The sequence below is a fragment of the Saimiri boliviensis genome, chromosome 5 (genome assembly GCF_048565385.1).
Source record: "Saimiri boliviensis isolate mSaiBol1 chromosome 5, mSaiBol1.pri, whole genome shotgun sequence".
NCBI classification, from domain to species: Eukaryota; Metazoa; Chordata; class Mammalia; order Primates; family Cebidae; genus Saimiri; species Saimiri boliviensis.
Genome location: NC_133453.1, coordinates 73517252 through 73540632, shown reverse-complemented (window position 1 = coordinate 73540632; position 23381 = coordinate 73517252). Strand labels below are relative to the sequence as shown.

The 23381-nt window shown below is 34.5% G+C and overlaps 1 protein-coding gene and 1 long non-coding RNA gene across 3 annotated transcripts in view; one reads left to right on the top strand and one right to left on the bottom strand.

The window, feature by feature from the left end:
- SCN9A (sodium voltage-gated channel alpha subunit 9) overlaps positions 1-23381 on the bottom strand; it is a 174764-nt gene that overhangs the window by 17558 nt on the left and 133825 nt on the right. Inside the window, exons 19-24 of the mRNA XM_010352437.2 lie at positions 19572-19726; positions 14921-15094; positions 10252-10374; positions 5986-6267; positions 4998-5051; positions 3951-4088 (exon numbers count right to left, since the gene is read on the bottom strand). Of these exons, the coding sequence (XP_010350739.1) occupies positions 3951-4088; positions 4998-5051; positions 5986-6267; positions 10252-10374; positions 14921-15094; positions 19572-19726 (926 nt within the window). The remainder of the gene's footprint in view (positions 1-3950; positions 4089-4997; positions 5052-5985; positions 6268-10251; positions 10375-14920; positions 15095-19571; positions 19727-23381) is intronic.
- The window catches only part of LOC141584596 (uncharacterized), a 133361-nt gene that overhangs the window by 77678 nt on the left and 32302 nt on the right, over positions 1-23381 (top strand). Inside the window, exon 4 of one of the 2 annotated variants that reach the window (XR_012517734.1) lies at positions 16065-19578. The exons of the other annotated variant lie outside the window; for it this stretch is intronic. This is a non-coding gene — a long non-coding RNA (uncharacterized LOC141584596). Of the gene's footprint in view, positions 1-16064; positions 19579-23381 lie in introns of those variants that run through there. 2 annotated transcript variants of the gene reach the window in all.

The window sequence follows — 23381 nt, the reverse complement described above, 5'->3', positions numbered from 1 at the left end:
TATATCAAATAAGTGGTTAATATCCAAAATATATAAGGAACTCCTACACTTAAGAAGGCATACAAATACCCAACAGGTACATGAAAAAATGCTCAATATTACTAATCAGAAAATTCAAATAAAAACTGAAATGAGGACCAGGCCTGGTGGCTCATGCCTGTAATCCCAGCACTTTAGGAGGCCAAGGCAGGTGGATCACCAGGTCGGGATATTGAGACCATCCTGGCCAACATGATGAAATTCTGTCTCTACTAAAAATACAAAAAATTAGCTGGGCATGGTGCTATGTGCCTGTAATCCCAGCTACTTGGGACGATGAGGCAGGAGAATTGTTTGACACAGGGAGTTAGAGGTTGCAGTGAGCCAAGATGGTGCCACTGCACTCCAGCCTGGTGACAGAGTGAGACGCCATCTAAAACAAACAAACAAACAAACAAAAAACAAACTGTAATGGTGTGTTATCTCACACCTGCTAGGATGGCTATTATCAAAAACCAAAACCAAAACCCCCAAACCAAAAGATAATAGGTGTTGGTAAGGTTATGGAGAAATTAGAACCTTGTATATTGTTAGAATGTAAAATCGTGTAGCTGCCATAGAAAACAGTATGAAAGTTCCTGAAAAAGTTTATAATATAACTACCATATGATCTAGTAATGCCACATCTGAGCATATTTAAAAGATTTGAACACAGGATCTGAGAGTCCATACTTCCATGTTCATTTCAACACTATTTACTATATCCAAATATGAAAACAACCTAAATTTCTGTTGATGAGTGATAGAATAAAAAATGTATTTGTACACACACACACACACACACACACACACACACACACACACAATTTCAGCTTTAAAAAAAAAGAAATCCTGCCATATGCAACAACTTGAATGAACCTGGAAAAATTTATGCTAAGTGAAGTCACAGAAAAAATACTATATCATTCTATTTCTATGAGGTATCTAAAATAGTCAAACTCATGGAAACAGGCAGAAGAACAGTGATCGCCAGGGCATGAAGAGAGAATTTCTATTCAACATGAATAAGGTTTCAATTATGCAAGATGAAAAAGTTCTAGAGACTTGCTGTAGCACTTTGTGACTATAGTTAACAATATATACAGTATACTTAAAAATTTAGTTAAGTACATCTCCTTAAGTGTCCTTACCACAATAATTAAAATTAGAAAAGGTGAAAAAAAGGATACCACTAGTACCTACTCCTACATAGCAGGTGTTAACTTATTGAAATGTTGGTCATGTTTTTTTCAGGAAAGAGTGGAAAGAAATTTTAAATCATTCAGAAAAGGCCAGAAAATAAAAGCTATACTTAGCTTGCAAGATGAAATATTGGGAGGAATGATAGAAGATATTAGTTTTTGATGCTTCTAAATAAGTAACTCTTTCCTTACAGTAGTGGTGATGGTATCAACCTATGTTATTTTACTTCCTGCAATAGCAATGTTGTGAGAATAACATTAACAAGCAAGAAAATTAAAGCCAATTGGGGTGTGGCTGTTTTACTCATGCTCATACTGTTCTTTCTAGATGTGTTTAATTTATTCTATGCAGAAAAGACTGAGGAATCACTTGTGTGTGCTTATATATTACATATATGTGTATATAATGCTTAAGTTGAGAAAAATAAGTAGAAAAATCAGGATACATTTTATGAAATGTAAAATGGAACATGAGATTTAAAAATCTTTTAAAAACCTACATTTGTAAATGTCAGGATAAATAATATACTATTTGCTAAATTTTTATATACTTTTGAATAGCCAATCATGCACACTAATGACATTTTGATACATGTACCTCTGTATTCTTAGATGCTAAACCAGTACCCGAAATTATTATCGTCTTTTGTAATTCTATCCTTTATTCTCCAAAGGTCTCTTTTTGTATAGGTGGTTGCACAACCAGAGTACTCCAGTTATTGACAAGAAACCCCAGAGTTAGATTCCTTTATCTCTTGCAAATCACAAGCAATAATATAGATTCCACCTGCTAAAATGTTTTAATGGAAAATAGCCCCTATTCTCCACTGTCACGCAGAACTAATTTGGAGACTAAGTGTGGTCCAGGTGGCACATCAAGGAGGGTCTGAAATAGTCTGGTCTTTCCCTAATCGTTCTGTGCATCACTGCTAGATTAATTTTTTTTTTTAAAGCTCAGTGTCAGTCACTAGAAAAAGCAATTATGGAGTTAGATTCATAATGAAACGACTTTTTAGTGGTCAAACCATGTGCAAATAAGATAATTTTTCTGAGAGGTTAAATGAGGACACTATGTATCAGATTTGTTATAAAATTTGACTACCATTACGTTTGAAGTATTTTACACAAAATCTGACATATCATGGAGTCTTAATAAACGTCAGCGTCCTACTTACATGGTCTTTCCTGCTCAACATACATCAACTAAACACCAGCCGCTACTAAAAAAGGCCTAACACGGCTCTTTATATCTGCTCTCAGGCAAGTCAAACTTCAACTTTTACTATTTCTCCAAATCTTAAGTTTCTTCAGAACTGAATGGATTGCTGTCCCTCCTGAATTACTGCCTCTTTTATCAACGCAATGCATTTGCTCACTCATTTCTGTTTCCCTCCATGTGGATTAGCCATTTTTTTTGCCTCCCAGTTGCTACCTGTCTTCTTACCCATCTTCCAAAGCCTTCTCAATTGTCACGTATTTCATAAACAATTCTACAGCAGCATCTATTTTTTCATCTGTCATATGTTTTTTTGTTCTTGTTAATTTTTCTTACTGTATTTATCATTATTTCCTATTATAGTATTGGAGGATAGAGCATAGCAGACAGTCAAAAGTAACAGAGTACAAGATACATTGAATTTACTACTGACTTGATCTAACTTTCACCATTTTCTAGATGTATGACCTTGGGTAAGTCACTTAATCTCTGTGCTTTTCTTCTTTTATGAAAGAGACTCTGTAATAACACCTTTTGTGATTGATGTTATGGGTTGAATTGTGTGCCCCAAGAAGGAATGTTGAAGTCCTAACTCTGAGCACTTCAGAATGTGACCTTATTAGAAAATAGGGTCATTGCAGATGTAATTAAATGAAGTCATACTGGAGTGGAGAGGGCAATTAATTCAGTGCGACTGGCATCCTTACTAGTAGAGGAGAAAGACACACAGGAAAATAGCATGTCACTATGAAGGGGGAGACTGGAGTTCTGTTGCCATAAACCAAGGAATACCTGGGCTTCCAGAAGCTGGAAGACGCAATAAAAGTTACTTCCTTAGAGGCTTTAAAGAGAATGCGGACTTGCCGACACTTTGAATTTGGACTTCTAACCTCCAAAAGTATGAGAGAATACATTTATCTTGTTTTAAGCCATTAGGTTTATATTATCCTGTTCTGGTAGGTCAAAGAAACTAATACAGTTGATGTGAAGATTAATTAAGCAAAAATTTCAGAAGATTGCCTAAATTACAGTATTCAACAAATATTCATTCTCATTACCTGCATCATTTATTCTGCTATGATATAAACTTCTGGAGCTCAGGAACCATATCTTATGTTGGTCTCTTCCTAAGCTCCAACCCAATACATATCACACAGAATAAAATAAATATTTATAAAATATGTTTCGAATAGTGTATTGATTTTTCTTATTTATTCAATCCTCTATAGGAAACATTGGAAAAAACAGAATAGTTGATACATTGCTCAAAACCTGTGCATTTAACCTAAATCATAGGTTAGCCAGCAACTATTATTTAGAAGATTGTTTTCTGTGCAAAACTGAATGGGATTAAAAATATTTGTAATTGTATACTAGTCAAGTATTTGAAAAATAAATGAAGTCCTAATGAAACTAATCATGAATTGATATCAAATTAAACTTTACATGATCTTTTTTGGAAAAAAAAATTATTCATCCCTTTCACTGCAATGAAAAATACTTGAAATACTTATCTTCTTTTTCTGTTGGTTGAAGTTATCTATGATGACACCAATGAACAAGTTCAAAGTGAAGAATGACCCAAAGATGATAAAGATGACGAAATAAATATACATGTAGAGGCTGTATTCGTATTCAGGCTGCTTGTCTACCTATAAAATTTACAAAAGTTAGCATTATATAGACAATAACATTCATCATTTTCTTTTTCACGTGGTTTGACAAGGTAATTCAAACAGTGCTATCCTAGGTAAATATAGGATTTAAGATGCCATAGCACTGTTGAGACTTAATATAATCATTCTTTAAAAATTATTCAATATGTATTTATTACATACTTATATAATGAATATAATCAAATGATTACAAAGGGCTTAATTATATGTATACTTGTCTTTATATTGGTAGGACAATTTAATAACTAAGTGACATACTACATATATTTTATTTCCACAAGGACTCTAAAAGAGACATCATATAAAGTTTGCCATGTATTTTCACTTGATTCCAAATATGTCTTTATTAGATTTTGTAAAAATATAACATAGAGAGTAATCATTAAAGTTTCTTACCATGGAACTTATTTCACATAAACTCATCCAAGCTTTAAATGTAAAAAACTATACATTAAAATTATTTTTATTTTGATAACTGAGTATTTACTGAGCATTTACTATTGCCAGCCTGTGCTAAGTGCTCTGCTTGTATTTTGTTGTTGGATCCTCACAGCAACACTATGGGGTAGACATTTGATGATTATAGACATTTATTAGACAAATTATAGATTCATTAAATTATAGACTAGACAAACTAAGTCTCAAGAAGGTAAAGTAATTTGCCCAAAGTCAGTTCCAGAGCTTGGATGATGTGGTACAGCTAGAATTTAAATTGGGCTCTCTCTCCAACTGCTGTACTCATAACCACTAGGCTACTGTCAGGTGGATATTCTTCATTGTTTGTGTGTGTCTCAAGGGCTTCATGAAGCTGTAGTTTGGAAATCACTAAAATAAACCAAGAAGCTTTTAGAAACAAAGTTTAGTGTTATGCTAATCAATACTTACGTTAACGGAATCCACTGCTGCATACATAATAATTGTCCATCCCTTAAACGTTGCCTATAAGAACAACATTAATAGAATTTGAATGTTAAGCTTATATTCTAAAATAACAATTAACAGTTTTGTCTGTTTCATGTTACCACAGTTATTAAGTAATACTAGTAAGTTTTGCTGTATTCAAAATATCAATTTAATATAAAGATTTTTTTAAAAAACATATTTCCAAGTAGCATTCTAAATCTTAGTCCTAGTCCAAATTGTTACAATTGCCTGTGAATTTTGCACATAAACTGAAAAATTTTTCTAAATAAGGCAGGAAACATCTTTTTTCCATTTCTTAAGCATTCTCCATGTCAGTAGAAAGTTTCTCTCGTCCCTCCATAGTATGAAGCAGGACGTCCCCAAATACTCATTTTCGAAGCAATATATGAATGGTGCAAGATGGGAGCCTACATAACACCAAAGAGTCAATTATCAATAACTCAAATGCAACAGAACCTATGCTTCTTATTTATGTAGGAACACGTTCTAGGAAAGACCAACACTTTGTTTGTTTGTTTGTTTGTTTGTTTGTTTTTGAGATGGAGTCTCGCGGTGTCGCCCCAGCTGGAGTGTAATGGTGTTATCTCAGCTCGCTTCAACCTCTGCCTCCTGGGTTCATGTGATTCTCCTGCCTCAACCTCCCAAGTAGCTAGGATTACAGGCACACACCACCACACCCGGCTAATTTTTTGTATTTTTAGTAGAGATGGGGTTTCACTATGTTGGCCAGACTGGTCTCGAACTCCTGACCTCATGATCTGCCCACCTCACCCTCCCAAAGTTCTGGGATATAGGCATGAGCCACTGCACCCAGCCAAGACCAACACTGTTTTAAAAGCCACACAGTATTTTATCTTCAATTTTAATTAATTGACTATTTAAAGAATAATTTATGTCCTTCATCCAATAGCCATTAAAATACCAAGTATTCATGAAAGGAGTCACTTACAACTTGAAGCAGAGATAGATAACCAAGTCCGACATTATCAAAGTTCACTTTCAGGTTTTTCCATCGCACATTCTGACTAACATTCATAAGGGCAAAACATTCGGAACGATTTGGAACTTGACTTGCAGGAAACCGTGACCCATCTGTGGTGTTAATACACTCATAGAACTTGCCAGCAAACAAATTTACTCCCATGATGCTGAATATCAGCCAGAATATAAGACACACAAGTAGCACATTCATGATGGAAGGAATTGCTCCTATGAGTGCATTCACAACCACCTAGTATTCAGAAGAAAGAAAAGGATGATTAGGATTTGTAAGATGCTAAATAGGCCACATAAAAGAAACACAATGCAGACATAAACAAATTAGAAAAGCCACCCTTAAATATCTAAGACTTCAAACCAACCGACACACGTTTATTAAATGTCTGCCCTACACTCAGCAGTGTGCCAAGCAAGATAACATGAGACATGAGCTCTGTGATCACAAGGCTTACAAATTACATGATTATCAGACAGTACAATTATTAGCAAAATGTAAAACAAAATAACCAAGATGGTATAATAGCTTAAATAAATGTAAAATAAAAATAATAAATCAAAACCTTTTACTGATAAGGTAAACTTGTAAATTCTGTACACTCTGGGAAGAAAAGAAATTCATAAATATAAATGAAAAATATATATGTATACACATCTAAATGTTCATGATCCTAGAATTATTACCAGCATTAAAGATTCCCCCATAGAGAAACTATTGGTAAATATCAGGTGGAATTAGAACCGAATGTCATTTTAATTTTTTTCTTTTCTTTTTGTTTTTTGAGACATTCTTCTTTACAAAAGATTGAGAGTCTTTAAATGGTTTGAATCCTTTAGATTTGGCTGCTTCTACAAAATAAGAGCAATCTTTTTGAATTAATTATTACTACTCTAAAATACTTTATATGTAAGCCTTTGACTAAATACAGATAGTGCTGCCCTTAGTTAAAGCAAAAAATTAGGAACAGTTTTTCTTTAATCCTTTGTTTATTTCTGCTTTTTGGCATTTCTATTGCTATTGACCACCAGTGTGTCTTGGCACTCCAGTTTTACTCCAGGGCAATTATTGTATCATTTAACACTCTCCAGATTTTCTCATTCACGTAATCCTTCAACACCTGTCTTCTTACACTTCAGCTCGAGTTCCCATTCAAGTACAAATGTGTTAAAGATTAACTTGTTAGGGAAGTAGCACTGGGATCCTTCTTTTCTGCAATGTATTAAGCAGGTTCTCAAGATGCTTTAAAATAGGGAAATATTAAGGATCTCCGACTACTAATCAGATCATCTAGGGAGAATGTTAACATTTTTATAAATATTTTCAGGCTTTGTGGGCTATATCTCTATTGGAACTTTTCAACTCTGCCATGGTAGTCATAGGTCACACATAAACAAATGGGTATGGCTGTGTTCCAAGAACATTTTCTTTACAAAAAACAGGATGGGGTTTGTTGACCTTTGATTTAGAGCAATGATTATTTGGAGTTCATGGACCTGTAGAGGTTCCCTGAGGGAATGAAATTATATAACAAATATTATGGTTGTGGTCTCACTCTGGAAAGACAATTCTTACATTCATTAGATTCCTACAGTCTATGTGGCCTCAAAAAAGGTTAGGAGGAACAAGAACAGAGAATGAAGTTCAAAGTGGCCAGCTTAGCAGAGCCTACTTTTCATGCTCATTTCCTGCTACCCTCCCTGCTGTTTATCACCTAGGCATACTGATCTGTATAGTCATTGACCAAGCACACCTTGTATGCTCTCTTCTGTGCTGCCCAACCATGTGGTATCACTGCCTTGAATGTCTGTCTGCCTATGATTTGGGGCTTACTCTTCAGTCATGAAATGTCTGAAATATCACCTCTTTGTGATGTCTTCCCAGACTTCCCCGGTAGCCACTCCTTCCTGTATACTCCTGTAGCATTATGTACCCTTGTCTGTCTCTCTTGCAGCCAATGACCCTACTCACCCTTCAGGGACCAAGGTCTATGTACCACTGTACTCTGTGTTTTTTACAACAGCTGACACATAGTTGGTGTTTAAAATGTTTTTCTAAAAATTGTAAGTAATGATGGAATCATGGGTCTCTGAGAAAGACCAGCACCTATTGACCAGATGAGAAGCCAGTTGGGAAAGCTAAAGAGCCTAAAGACTCAAATAAGCTAACTACCATATGCCTTAAATGCATTATTTCATTATTTCATTTATCCTTCAAAATAGCCCTGCAGCATGAAGAAATGTCTCTTTCTGCATGGTTAACAAATGTAACTAAGTAGACATTTGCCCCTCAAAATATACTATTCTCCTGTATCCTGTTGTCCTGTATTACAGATAAAGAACAAAGAGCAAACAGTAAAATAGTGGTCTGGCTTAATCATTAAAGGAAGTGGTTTTGTAGGGAAAGTTCTGGCTAGATTGTAACATTCTGTTAATAAACAATGAAATTAATGTCAATGAATTCTAATATCACCTTTCTACACAAAATGAAACTTATAATTTTCAACTTGTAGATAGATATTTGAATTGTGCTCATGAACTTTTTTGTAAAATGATCTCTTTTATATACTTTGAAACCATTATACGCTGGATACTGTGAGTCGCAGAGATTGCAATCATATTTAGTTAGGTTTGTAGGGATAACAGTGAAGCTTTGATAGGCTGAAAGATATCTAATGTTCACTTGAGGTCTTTTATCCCAGGTCTTTTATCCCCATCCCAGAGTTTCTGACCCAGTAGGGCTGGGTTGAGATCCAAGAATTTGCATTTTTAATAAGTTTGTAGATAATGCTAATAGCTGGTTGGTAAACTACACTGAAAGTATCAGTAAGCTAGGCTAATATCTGTGTTAAATTGCTCAGAGATTGTAAGGAAAGGAGGCAGTTAAGCAAACAAATAAGTACAATACAATATAATGATTTTAGGTGTGTGCACAGACAGAATATCCAGTTATGTCTGCTGGAGGATGGACAAGGCAAATTTACATTGAGCCTTAAAGGACAGGTAGGTGTTTATCTGCTCTGTAGATGAGATATGGTTAGGGGAGGGCAGGGGAAGCATTCCAGAACAACAGAGGCATGAAAAAGCAGGTATGAATCTGGAGAAGAAATATTAGAAGAGTAACAACACGTGTGAATATGAACTAATTATAGAAAATAAAGTCTTTAATATGTGTTACAAAGTTGCTGGTATAATACAATCCTTAAAGCTAGGTTATGGCAGTTGTCATTATTATAACTTGTTTGTCTCTGCTAATTGAGTATCTTTTCAGGCACTCTGCAGCCTAAGTGCAAATTAAGTAAACTCTCTGAGCTTTAGTTTCCTCAAATGTAATTTAGTTATAATTCCACTTACTTTGCAGTGTTTTTTTAAAAAGATGAAATTAAATGTGATGGCTGAGGCTGTCTCATTTTCCTGTCTTTTCTAATGCTCTTTACCCAGGTAATTCCTTAAACAAATATTATTTGAGCACTGATATAAGATATAAGCAGGTCCATGATGACTTATGTATAAGAGATGATGTTAGGACTAAAAAATTTCCCCTTTCACTTGAACTTCCTAGTACAGGGAAGATTTCCATCTAACAAGGAAAAAGTCATTTGGATCATTCTATTGTCTGAAAATACTAGGTAAAGGCAGGATTACTGTGATTAATTTATTCCCTTGTTAAACAATATGCACTGAAATACTGTGCATATATATATATATAGTATGCATATATATAAACACTAATATGTACAGTAAATGAAATACTATATATATATACTATAGATGCATATTTTATATATAACATTTCATATTCTGTATATATTGGTATATACTAGTATCCACTAATTAGTATTTTACTATTTTTAGTAATATACCATTTAATAATACTACAATTAGTATTAATATATATTAGTATGCCTATATATCATTTATATATAATATGCATATATATATTCGTATATATAGCATATATACCATATATATGCATATTTTAAATGCATACTGTATAAAGTATATAAATGCATACTATATATAGTATATATGCATACTGTTATATGCATAATATACACACATATATATGCATATGTGTATATGTATATGTACATCCACACACATAAACAGCCCATATATTTATGTAAATAGAAACAACTCATAATTTCTGCATACTTATTGTTTTCATATTTTATACCCCATTAAAAATAAGAATATTATATAAAGTTTAGTATTTTCTTACCCTCATTCCTTCAAATCTAGATAAGGCTCTTAGAGGTCTTAAAGCTCTCAGGGTCCGAAGGGATTTAATGGGGCCAAGATCTGAGTAGCCAAGAGTGTTTGCCACTAAGGTAACCAAAGAAACCTATAAAAATAACATTTTCATTAATTGTTTCAACAAAATGGTAAAGAATAAAAAGAAAAAGTCAATTGTGAAACTCATTAAAAGCAACTCAACAGGAACAATAAGGTTTTATGTATGGAATTATCTAATCAATGCCTAAAAATAGGATAATTGGATGTTTCTGTAAGGAAATAGATTTAAAAGAAGGTTAGTTAAAACAAGAAAATGTAAACAAAGTAAGTTGTTTATTCTATTTGCATAGAAGACATGCATATGCTTTTCACACTTTTGTAACCTATTGTTATATAATTACTTATTAAATCTAAAAGATTAATTAGAAAAATAGTCAACATTTTAATTATAAAACTCAGGTCAATATGAAATGTGTGATTCTGAAGCTAAGCCCTAAAAGTGTGGCATTCACTCAACTAAATCTATGTCTTAGTATAAGTCTTATTCAAAAACACTTTGAAGACTCATGATTTTGAGTTGGGACAAATTCTCAGTGAGATTGCTTCTGCCCTACAATTTCTTGGGATTGGCACCAAAGATCTACCAAATAATTTTTCATGGGAGAAAAATCACAATTGTACTGAAGAGAGAATGAGAGTAGCTGATCTCATTGGCTTCACAGTCAATATAGATATAATAGGAACTTCATCATGTTAGATAGCCACAATTACCATAATCAGTATGCAAAAGAAATTTGAGTTCTTATCGTAAATTATTTTAAGAAAGAACATGAACAGCAATACAATCAATACACATTTTAGTTACAAATCAATGAGCTCCTCAATGACCTTAGATCTTGATCTATAAATGCATTTACTCTCTGAATTAGTTCCATGGAAAATATTCATTTGTCTCATATCCTGTGTAGCAGGAAATGATGTCTAAGAAAAATGTCTAGAGTGCAGTTCTTCATTACAAATTAAGGTAGGGATTGAGAGATTCAAGCTTTCAAAGGAAGAACAGGAACACATGAGAGCCAACTTTTTTATATTTATCTGTTTCGGGAATAAATATGTCATTGCTCACACCAAGTTCACTGCTGTTACCATCAGAGACAGGTAAACTTATTTATGAAGCAGGAGGTGTTTTAAAGTGCTTGTCCTCATGTAGTATTTCCAAATGTCTCACTAAATGTAGCATTGCTTTTTCTAATTCCTCAAGCTATATATTCAGTAGAATGATTGCTCCTCATGCCACTATTAAATTTGTGCAGTCATTCACTTCCATTATTTTCCACTTAAGAACACTTGAGAATATATATGCTCCCTCTTTAATCAGAAAAAAAAATTAAAAATGTTTTGCTGCGGTTTGAATGTTTGTCCCCTCTGAAACTCATGTTGAAACTTAATTCTCAGTGTAACGGTATTAAGAAGCAGAGCCTTTAAAAGGTGATGAGGTCATGAAGGCTCTATCTTCATCAACAAAATATTGAGTAAAAGCTTAATGGGTTATCATGGGAGTGAGTGAGTTATCACAAGAGTGGGTTTATTATAAAACCCAGTTTGGCTCTCAGTGAACCCCCCTCACCGTGTGATATCCTACACTGCCTTGAGACTCTTCAGTGCCCCCACCAGCAAGAAAGTCCTCACTAGATGTAGACCCTCCAATCTTAGATTACTCAGCTTCCAGAACTTTAAGAACCACATTTCTTTATTGAATACATTACCCAGTCTCAGGTATTCAGGTAGACTAAGACATGTCAGTTATAATTAATACAACCCCTAAAATACTGATAGGTCTGTTATGCAAGCAACAGTTAAGTGAGTTTTATGACACTGAATATATGTATATTGTGAAGAATACTATAGTATAGTTTATAACTGAGAATATATGTGGATATATATTCATACCTTTCTATGAACATATGTGTATATATACAGATATGTGCCTGTACTGGTGAATACTGCTTAATCAAGTAAGTTTCAAATAACTAAGAAGCCTGCAGAAATCAGAAGAGTCCATTCTCTGGATAGCAAATCATATTAGTGGTTCTGAAACCTGTGTATACAACAGAATCGTCTATAGGGTTTGTTACGATTTGCTGCATCCAACCCCAGAGTTTCTGGCTCAGTAGGTCTTGGGGTTGGGGGCAGAATTTGCATCTCTCATGAGTTCTCACCTACATTTGCCAACGTTTTCAGTTTCAAGATCATGCTTCAAGAACGACTGCTGTAAATAAGTTTCTATACTTTTCAGAAAAAAAAAAAAAATCAGCCACTCCCACAAATCTGCATCCTGAAATTTGCATCTCTGTCAGCAAAAATATGTGAAGATTTACTCTCTGTGCTTTGCATTACATTTGTTCATTTACAAAATATTAAATATTTCAAATTGGAGTTATCTCTCTGAATTCTGCACATTACATACCCCTGAATAGGAGGTTATACTCATTGAGAATCATCACTTTAAATTTTCAAATATAAAACAATTTCCATTATTAAACAGCCAAATCTCTTATTTTAAAAGAAGTTAAATTTTACTTGTAAACCTTTATTTCTTATACTGAGTGATAAAAATGAGTATATTTGTAATAATATTTTTAAGATTTTAAAATATTTTTAAATATTGTATAACTTTTTAAAGAGCGAAACCTAGTCATATTTACAGTTTAAGAGAAAAGAAAGGTAACCTACATTCCTTCTATAATTTCTTCTCATTTTGGGATAGCCTTCCTTTAAAACTATTTTATCATTTTCCATTTTGTAGGCAGTAACTAGACAACTTGATATATGAAAAGTTAATTGAAAACAAGAAATCATTCCTATATCAAAAGTTAGAATTCTCATAGAGGAAGCCCAAAAGAACACATATGAGGTGTAATATACAGCTATGTTAAAAAAATTTTCACATAACCTACGTATTATAGAAAACAAGTGTTATGTTTTTAATATTTAATATGTTGTATGATTAAGAAACCAAAAGTTTTATATATATATAAACCTATATATAAAATATATATTTTAATGTTTTATATAATACATATATAAAACATAGAAATTTATTTTATGTAAAACATATCTCTATATTAGATATATATGTAATATATATAGTATATGTAATATATAATATGTAATATATATATTATATATGTAATATAGATAGATAGATAGAGTGAGTCTTGTTCTGTTGCCAGGCTGGTGTGCAGTGGCGCAATCTCGGCTCACTGCAACCACTGCCTAGCGGGTTCAGCAATTCTCCTGCTTCAGCCTCCTGAGTAGTTGGGATTGCAGGCACCCGCCACCATGCCTCACAATTTATTTTTGTATTTTTCGGTTGAGACAGGGGTTTCAACATGTTGGCCAGGCTGCTCTTGAACTCCCGACCTCAGTTGATCCACCCACTTTGGCCTCTCAGAGTGCTGGAATTATAGGCACAGGCCACCACACCTGGCCAGAAGCCAAAAGTTTATGAAGCTTTAAATAACACTTGAGAAATTGAAATTTTGAATAAATGTGACTAATTTGGTAACATTTTGCAGTCAGATTTTACTATTTATGGTCATGTTTACTTGTGATTTTCTAATCCACGTACGATGGTGTATGAATTCAACTTTCCTTAAAAGCTCGATAATGCAAAACCTTGGTTAAATTTTAAGTACTTATTGGAACATAAAAATTTGCATGTTGACCTCTAATTATGTCATGCATGATATGGAAAACAAATCTTTAAAAACTGTAACTTATTATAGGATGTTTCTTTCCTAAACATTAAGGTTAGGTTTCTGAAAATCTAGAAGAATTAGTAAAAGATAAAAAACATATTCCATAATTTAAAAAAGTCATATATATTATTATATCATTAAAATATAAAATATTAGTGTACATTCAATGAAATGATAATAATGTGTGTTATACCATTAATTTGTTTTTGAGATTCCTTGATCTCACTGACTGTTGCAAGATTTCTTTCCTGACTACCTCAGTCAGAAGCCAGAAAAAATATTCCTGTTTTGTTAAAATAATATGTAAACTAAAGAATTCTTATGTATTTTCCATCATCCAAGTATTCAACAGTTCTTTGAATTTATTATGTAAAATTATTACATTAATAATAATGCCTACTCCTCTGTCCTCCTGCCATTCTGAAGATGAAGGGCAAGTTGCATATTTGAGATAGAGACAATTGTGTCTCATGTTGGCTTTTCCTGTAATTGGGTCTGAGATAGATATTTTTAAATTTCATGCCTTCTTCCCCTGCCAAATACAAAGTTAACTTTGCATTTGCATACAAAGGAATAACAGGAATGACATTCAAATAACATATATATTTTTTAAAAATCACATTTCCTTTGATTGTGGAAAACATGCAAAGTCAATTAATTGTGTTAGAATGGCACAGAAAAAATTTACATTTGTTTAAGGATTTCTGTTCTAATAATCCTCACAGATGTATTTCCACTGGCTGTACTAATATTCCTAAAAGCATAAACCTATAGTCTGAAAATATGTGAAGCTTAACAAAATTAAAATATGATAATACACAATACGGGTGAGAGTTTTTTCACAACACTTAGTAAGAATAAATCCTCTTTTAAAATGTACTAAAAAGTACCTACATCAACAATTAGAAAATCCAGCCAACACCAGGCATTGGTGAAATATGTTTTATAACCATATGCTACCCATTTTAGAAGCATTTCCAGAATGAAAACATAAGTGAAGATCTTGTCTGCATACTCCAGGATAATCTTAATGGTCTTTTTCCTTTCAATATATATATCTTCAAAAGCCTGTGAAAATAATATTCAAGTTTCAATCATGCACAACTGAAGCCTTATGATTCATTAAAAAAAAAAAAGAAAAGAAAACAGAAAAAATACAATTCTAATGCTAAGACCACTGGAACATAATACTGACATGGGCCAGCTGACTTTTTTCTGGTTTACAATTACCATGTAACACTTAGTTCTAGCCTTCTCACCAGTGCTGCTGCTCGTCATCCGAGGTCAAGAGAAAGTGCAAAAGAATGAAATTACTTATAATCCACAAAAAGACTCATGATCTCTGACATCTGATTATTTCCACCTCCATCTGACCCCTCCTCTTTCTCCATTAAAATTGGATAAGTACTAATAATTTAAGACATGATCCCATGGCCAGCCCCTGTTATAAACTTGTCACATCCCACACTCTCCTTTGCCCCCACTAGTAGGATGTGAAGCCTCTCTTTCAGCTCTCAAAGGCTTGTGAATCCCAGTGCCTAGAACCATGTGAATAACATAGCAGCAGGCAAGGAAAATTTTGCTAAACGAATAACTGCAGTAGCTTAATAGGCCTGTGGAACACAGAGGGTGCTTTTTCCTTTGATTATCCTTCCATATGTTATCATTCAAAGCTTCAGCTCTAGAAATCACTGTTCTGTTCTCTCCATGAATGTGGTATGTCTTATGCTTTCCAAGAAATTTTGTTAAGGGACATACAACAATATTAACATGACAACATTAGATGAGCTTTATCTGATTTAGGGCTTATGCTTTACTGTCACTAATTTTGGTTATCACTCATTTGCTTCTATTTTGTGTATGCTCTTCTTTCTGAGGAGCCACAACGTAGTGAAAAGACAGGGTGACTTTGTCTTGATACTTCAGCCACATGTCCCTTAACAAAGAATTTGAATGGACTTAAAAACTGGGCTCATTGAGACACTGAAAATGACTGCTGATCTTAACAGTTCTAAAGTATTTGAATTTTCTCTTTCAGATTGAAACACTAATAACCCTGTTGGATAAAATGAAAGCCAAAGACCTGTGTCCTTTGTGGTTAATGTTACATTTATTACCTGTGCTATGTTCATGAACTTGTGCCACTCAGATTCTTCTTATTCCAAGATTTGCTATCAGTACTCTGAAATTATCCTTAGAAGTTTTGGGAAACTGTTGGTATCAATATGAAGAAAAGAGACAAGTTGGGGCAGAAAGACTGAACAGATCTACTAAGATGCAAAGAGAAGGTCCTAGCAGTTGGCAGAGGTGCTGAAAATCAGTGGAATTGAAGTGCAGAGGGAGGCTTCTAGCCCTCAGGATTTTCCTCCCTGTCACTCTACCCCCAAGTTCTGGAGGAATCAGGCAAGACATCTAAACAGAAACTATGGCATTGACTCAGTCCTTGAAATACAAAGACAAGGAAGGGGCTGAGTCACAAGGAAAAGAAGCCTGTTTCTAGAACTGACGTACAGGGTCAGAGCAGAGCCAGCAGGAAGTATTGATGGTGAGAACTTCTCTGACTGGTCCCAGTGTCAGAATTAGAATTCAGCCCACAGGGGTTCTAGCTTCCAGAACCAATTTTGTGGATATGGAAGCAAGAAGGCAAGAGTGACCTATGTGAGCTCTACCTGTTTTAGGACTAATGCTTTACGGTTACTAATTTCAGTTACTACTCATTTACTTCTATTTTGTGTGTATTCTTCTTTCCAAGGAGTCAAAACACAGTGAAAAGATATAGTCACTTTGACTTTAGGCTTCAATTCAGTGATAGCTCTGTCATTTACTAGCTTTGGAAAATTAAGCAACTTTTAAAACTGTACCCAGCTTCATCATTGGTAAAATAAGCAAAATGCCATAATCTAGCATGGTTGTTTGAAAATTCAATGAGAAAAAAATCTAAAAGAGGATTCTGAAATGCAATAAATAAATACCACAAGAGAATTATTACTTCTTCTTGACTTTTGGGTTTGAGGGTACATGTGAAGGTTTGTTACGTAGATAAACATGTATCATGGGGGTTTGCTGTACTTCTAAAAAATCTAGTTTAATTGGCAACCTCTCTAAGTACAAACAACAGCTTCTTGAAGTATCATTCCTTTTTTCGTCCTCATATGATGTATTTAAAATCCAGTTTTGAGAATATCCTCCCCAAAATGTCTTCCTCCTTTTTAGACATTTTGAACAAGGAATAACTCTAAACTTTTCTTTAATATTTTGGTAATCTCTTCTGAAATTCTCAGTCACATGTGACTCAGCATTGGATAAACTTCCTTAGTTATTAGGAATACAATATATGGTAGATACTATCAAGATTTCTACTTGGACTACTCCAGATAAGGAAAATAGAGTTTTTCTGATCACATTGTCTGTTTCTGAGAGATGAGACCTGTTAGGAGAGGCAAGCCACAGTGGGTCCCTGCAGGTTGCTGAGGGTCCTTGCAGGTTGTTGAGTGTGCCAAGAATGCCAGGCTCTGCCTACTCCTTACCTAGGTGATCCTCAGTGTTGCATTTGCAATGAGTGACCTTGAGACATGAGGTATGGTCTTGGGGACAAGGAGCAGGGTTGCTTAGCTTGTTTGGCATAAAAGGATGGGTTTCCTAAGCTCAGTGTTCCTCAACTGTGGCATCAACCCACTATGTGTGTACGCACTCATTCAAGCTCATATTATGCCCCGTGAGACCCCGGTAAAAAGGGGAACAAACAGAAACATGTTGAAACTCATGCTACTTCCCATGCATGAGTAATAAAGTCCTTTATCTCTGATCCAAGCACCTCATATCTTCTGCCGGCATCCATGAAACAGTTAACAGGTCAACCTGTTAGCCTGTAAGAACAGTAAAATCAAATCCAAAACTTAAAAAGACTGTCTATGAGGCAAGTTATAAAGTTCTTGGTTATTCTGTTTCAGTATAATAAAACTTCCGGCCGGGCGCGGTGGCTCAAGCCTGTAATCCCAGCACTTTGGGAGGCCGAGGCGGGTGGATCACGAGGTCAAGAGATCGAGACCATCCTGGTCAACATGGTGAAACCCCGTCTCTACTAAAAATACAAAAAATTAGCTGGGCATGGTGGCACGTGCCGGTAATCCCAGCTACTTAGGAGGCTGAGGCAGGAGAATTGCCTGAACCCAGGAGGCGGAGGTTGCGGTGAGCCGAGATCGCGCCATTGCACTCCAGCCTGGGTAACAAGAGCGAAACTCCGTCTCAAAAAAAAAAAAAAAAAAAAAAAAAAAAGATAAAAATAAAAAAATAAAACTTCCACTGGTACATCTAGATGGATCTGGGCAGGGAAAATGACAATTAAGAAAAAGGTTCGGGAAGCTTGTAATTTTACCAGATTTCTTTCAACTCTCATGAAAGCTGCTTGTATATGTACAAGAACAAGAAACTTGTCCTTCTTTTACCCTACAACTACTATCTGTTTTCCTCCTTTATAACCACACAAGATGCTTCACAAGCTGACCCTGCTTACCTTTCTCACAGTATCTCTGGCCACCTGGACTTGTTCTTCTTCCCACCATACTTGCTACAGTTCAGCAACTTCTCATTTCCTGACTACCTGATGCTGTTTTATGCCTCCTTACTGTTGTATACTTGTTCCCCTCAGCCTGCCTTGCCTAGCTAGAAAATTCGTATTCGTCTTTCTAAACCCTGAATATCAGCATTTACGTTTCTGAAATTGCAAGCAGACAATTGTTCTCCTTGCTACAGAACTTTATCACATACACAATTTGCTTACAAACATATCCCAGTTCTACAGTTAGTCATTTGCATTCTTCTCTTTTCCACTGCTCTTAGCTCCTTGACAATAAACAGTACCTGGATCTCATTTATCTTTGCATTATGAAAGTTGATCATACAAATTGGGTCATTCATGTCATACTCGACTAAAAGTCAAGAAGGCAGGGGGGAATAGCTCTCAGGGTACAAAACATTACTCCAGGAATTTTCATTCTCTGCAAAACTGACTGTTGAAACTTCTTGCTATAACTTGAAACTAGTTTTATCTATGGCTTCTGAGGAAACTTGCTGCACTCTAGAACTGATTTTGCCCACCACCATTGCTCACCAATTGGAGCTTGCCAGCTCGCCAGATTCTTAGTAGGGCCAATGAACTTTCTCAAAGAGGAATTTATAACATTTTCTCTTTTTAATAAAACCTCTAACCTTCTCTCTTTGTTCTACAGAGAAAGTGCTTTCAGTTTATGCCAGAGACTCTCTCCCTGTTTTGCAAACTGATAATGCCAGTAAAACTCTTTTTTTCTATTACAGGCATCTGGGTGGTCCTTTGGACAACAGCATTTAGGGCAGCAAGGATAATGCCTGGCATATAGGAGTGCTCAGTAACTATTTACAAAGCTCAAGTAAAATTTTGTCCTTCCTTGGCACTAATCATAGGGATTAATTCTAGGTAAAACAACTTGCCATGATATTTTGATCTTTTTGCTCATTTTAAAGAATATTGACTTAATAAATATATTGACTTAGGTGTGAGGTCATTTACCAGGGCACCACTGCTGAGCAGGATCATGAGGACAATGAAGCTTTCAAACCAACTGTGTTCAACAATCTTGTAGCAGGTTTTCCTGATGTTCCACCAGATTTTTCCTTTCCCTGACTCTATGTTAACTTGACAGCATGAGAACCTTCGTACACAACCTGGCAAGAAAGACAGGCATGTTACATCTTGATATTCAGAATAAATAAAAACTTTTAGTACATTATTTAATGGAAACTGTTCTCTGTGATACTCCCTCAACCAAATAATTTTAACACCTATCTTTGCAGTTTTAGATAGATTTAATTTGGATGCTGCTTTCTTTCATCTCCTAACTTTCCGTTATGCTTTCTTAATATTAATGCTAATAAAACAGACAAACAGCAAAGGTATATTGTATTTGGAGCCATTACACTGAATAGCACAAACATTTAAAAAAATCCTTTCATTATTCAAATTCTGTTTTCTGATTTGCAAAGTATTGCTTACATCACTGATGAATGAGTGAAGTTCTGACATCCAGCTTCTTCATTTCACCTTTATTTCACTTATTAACATAAATACCAAGCAAACTTCATGTTAAAACTATACTTGTTTATTAGCTGCAATAGTAGATTGCCTATAAATGCAAAAGTTTGGCAACATTCAAAAAAAGCATTCTGTGAGAAACAATTTGATATACAGAATGTACAATATAAAAGTTGCAATATTTTACATGTAAATTGTGTACATATATCCTTAATATCAATAAAGTTTATAATAAATGATGTAAGTCTGCACATTTTATTTTCCTTGGAGAACCAGTTTATAAAAACACTCACCTGCCCACCACCAGGACAGGTAGAGAAGAAAACTTTAAAGGAGATAAAATGAGAGATGAACAAGAAGAACCAAGAGGATGCGGTAAAAGAGAAACCAAAGAGTAAAAAGTTTTCCAAGCAGTGATAAACAGAGCTATGAACACAAGAGGCCCAGAAAGAAAATGATTGAAAAGTTGAAAAATTCAGTTTAAATCAATTTAAAATTGATTAAAGCAATTAGAATTACTTTGAAGTAAAGAGAGACTCTTTAGAAAGTAACTACAACGAATTCCTCCTCATAAAATTTTAATGAAAACCTCATTTTAGATGAAGGTAGGAGGTAGGAAAGAATGAATGGGCAGCACTTTTTTGATACATGTTTCAGAAGTTTGAATTTTAAATACTTGTAAAAGATTAATTTCCTTTTCTGTAAAACAATATAATTCATTAACTAGTATTGAGCCTTTCAAGTAACAACTTCAGATACCATAAGTTGTACGTTCTAAAACAACACTAGAATCCTCTTGACAAGATGCCCCTAGTAGTTAATGTTCTGTAAGAGGTACTTTCATGTTTCTGAATTCAAATGAGTGCATTGATCCAGGTAATATGAGGTTATTTTCTAACACTTTAATTTCCAGCTCTATAGAAACACAGCAAATAAGGTATTTCCCTCTCCCCCAAACAACATCTCTCATGTTTTTGTTATGTGTATTTTATATGTTCCTGTCTTTTCTCTCTGGAAGGTTCTAAGGTCCCAGAAACCTCAAACTGAGTCTGTAATGCTCGCCCTTGTGCTTATGGTACTCATCATAGTTCTACACACAGCTTAATAGGTAGTTTGCAGTTGTTTTTTAAGACTTAATTCCCCGAAAAGAGTTCTATTATCTTCTAAGCTGTTAGCCATAATTTAAAAGGTCACATTTCTGGGAATGCTAGATTTTACATAAGGATTGGCTGAAAAGAGAAAAAAAAAAAAACACAGTGAATGGAAAATATACACATAGCTTCATTTATCCAATGTTACTTACAGTGAACATTATCTCAGATCTGAAATTATTTATCATCGTTATACTTAAATAATTATCTTATTATCTAAATGCATTTAGTTAAGAGAACATTCAATAGAATGATATAAAGACAGAATAAAAGGGTAGGGTCAAAATTAACTCTGAGTTAATCTTTTTCAACCAGAGAAAGAAAAAATGAGATTTTTTTTTATATTAACTTAGTGCTTTAGAATTTATCTTAAACTTAAAAACAGCGATCACATGGAAGAAAGAATATGTCTTCCTCAGGTATAAATTATTGGATAAGAAAGTTATCTCTTCAGTTAAGAATATTTTACTCTTGGGCCGGGCGCGGTGGCTCACGCCTGTAATCCCAGCAATTTGGGAGGCCGAGGCGGGTGGATCACGATGTCAAGGGATCGAGACCATCCTGGTCAACATGGTGAAACCCCGTCACTACTAAAAATACAAAAAATTAGCTGGGCATGGTGGCTCGTGCCTGTAATCCCAGCTACTCAGGAGGCTGAGGCAGGAGAATTGCCTGAACCCAGGAGGCGGAGGTTGCGGTGAGCCGAGATCGCGCCATTACACTCCAGCCTGGGTAACAAGAGCAAAACTCCTTCTCAAAAAAAAAAAAAAAAAAAAAAAAAAAACCAAAAAACTATTTTACTCTATGGGATTTTATTTTGTCAGTCTTAAAGGGAAACATTAGTCTTATGATTGAAGAAATAAAAACACTAAAATTCCTAATTAGAAAAGTAAGTAAACTTTCAATCTAAGATGCAGTTTCATAAATGCTGCCCTTAGGGTTTATCACACGTCAGAGAGTTTCTCTCTCTTATTTTGAGGCAAGAGTGCTCGACCACCTGTCTGGTTTTTGTGCAAAGGTTTTGCACAAAAGATTTTCAAACAAGCTGGTTAGCAATGTTATCACACTTTCTCTTTAAAAGGACTATTAGTTAAATGTAAACATTACAGAGAAACTTTCAAACATTTTAATGGGTCCCAGTGAGTAAATGCTATTTCTTTTGGGTAGTTTCACTAATATGCCCTCATGATGCATTACATCAAGTCTATGCAGAGTTTCATCATGTTAAACCAATGATCTCAAAAAAAAAAGGAAAGAAATAGAAGAAAAAAGAAATCATTGATCACTTCAAGACAGACTATCCATTAAAAACTATAATAGGATGATCAATACAATTCATGTAAAAATTGATTATGAAAACAAGTTTTTTTCACCATTTTTCATGTCTAAAGCAACTAAAACAAATATTTGTTAATATCTTTCCAAAGGAAAACAATGTCACAAGCAGTTGCTTATTGTGTTATTAAAGTTAGAATAAATTATTAGTTTTTTATAGGAAATGAGTGAATACAGAACATTTTGGAGGGAGATGAGTTGGCATCTCCTACCAGGTTAAGACACATTATATTAAGAAAAAAAGGGGTATCCTTCTCTAACTCTAATCCTGTTGATCTAATTGACTAATCAGATAATCTAAAAGCAGCATAATATAAAACCACATAGACTCAAAGGGTCATGTCATGTTCCTAATTATACAGGTTGCCAAGACATGCAGAACTAAGGATAGTAAAGAACAGTCCAAGATCTAAGGAAGGAGTATGAAGTCTTGAAGTACAAAGTAATAGACACAGAACTAAGGAACAGCCTGGCATATAAGCGAGAAAAGGTGAATAAGAGGACCAGATCCAATCAATAAAATATATGAGTAAAATATATGAGTGATAGTTATGAAGCTGAAATGGATCAGTGAATGTGAGGCAATGAGCAACAAAACCATTTTAACGTGTCTTCAGTGAAGGAATGCTACTCAGATTTAATTGCTTTTCATACTTCCTTTATTTTTTCTGTTACCTTTCAGGTAACAGAGATCTCTGGAGGTGAAACATTTCTCAGAACTGGCATTGATTCTAGCTCAGCTCTTGTAGACCAATTACCAACTTATAAGTAAACACGTTCATGATTTTTCATTCTGACAAGG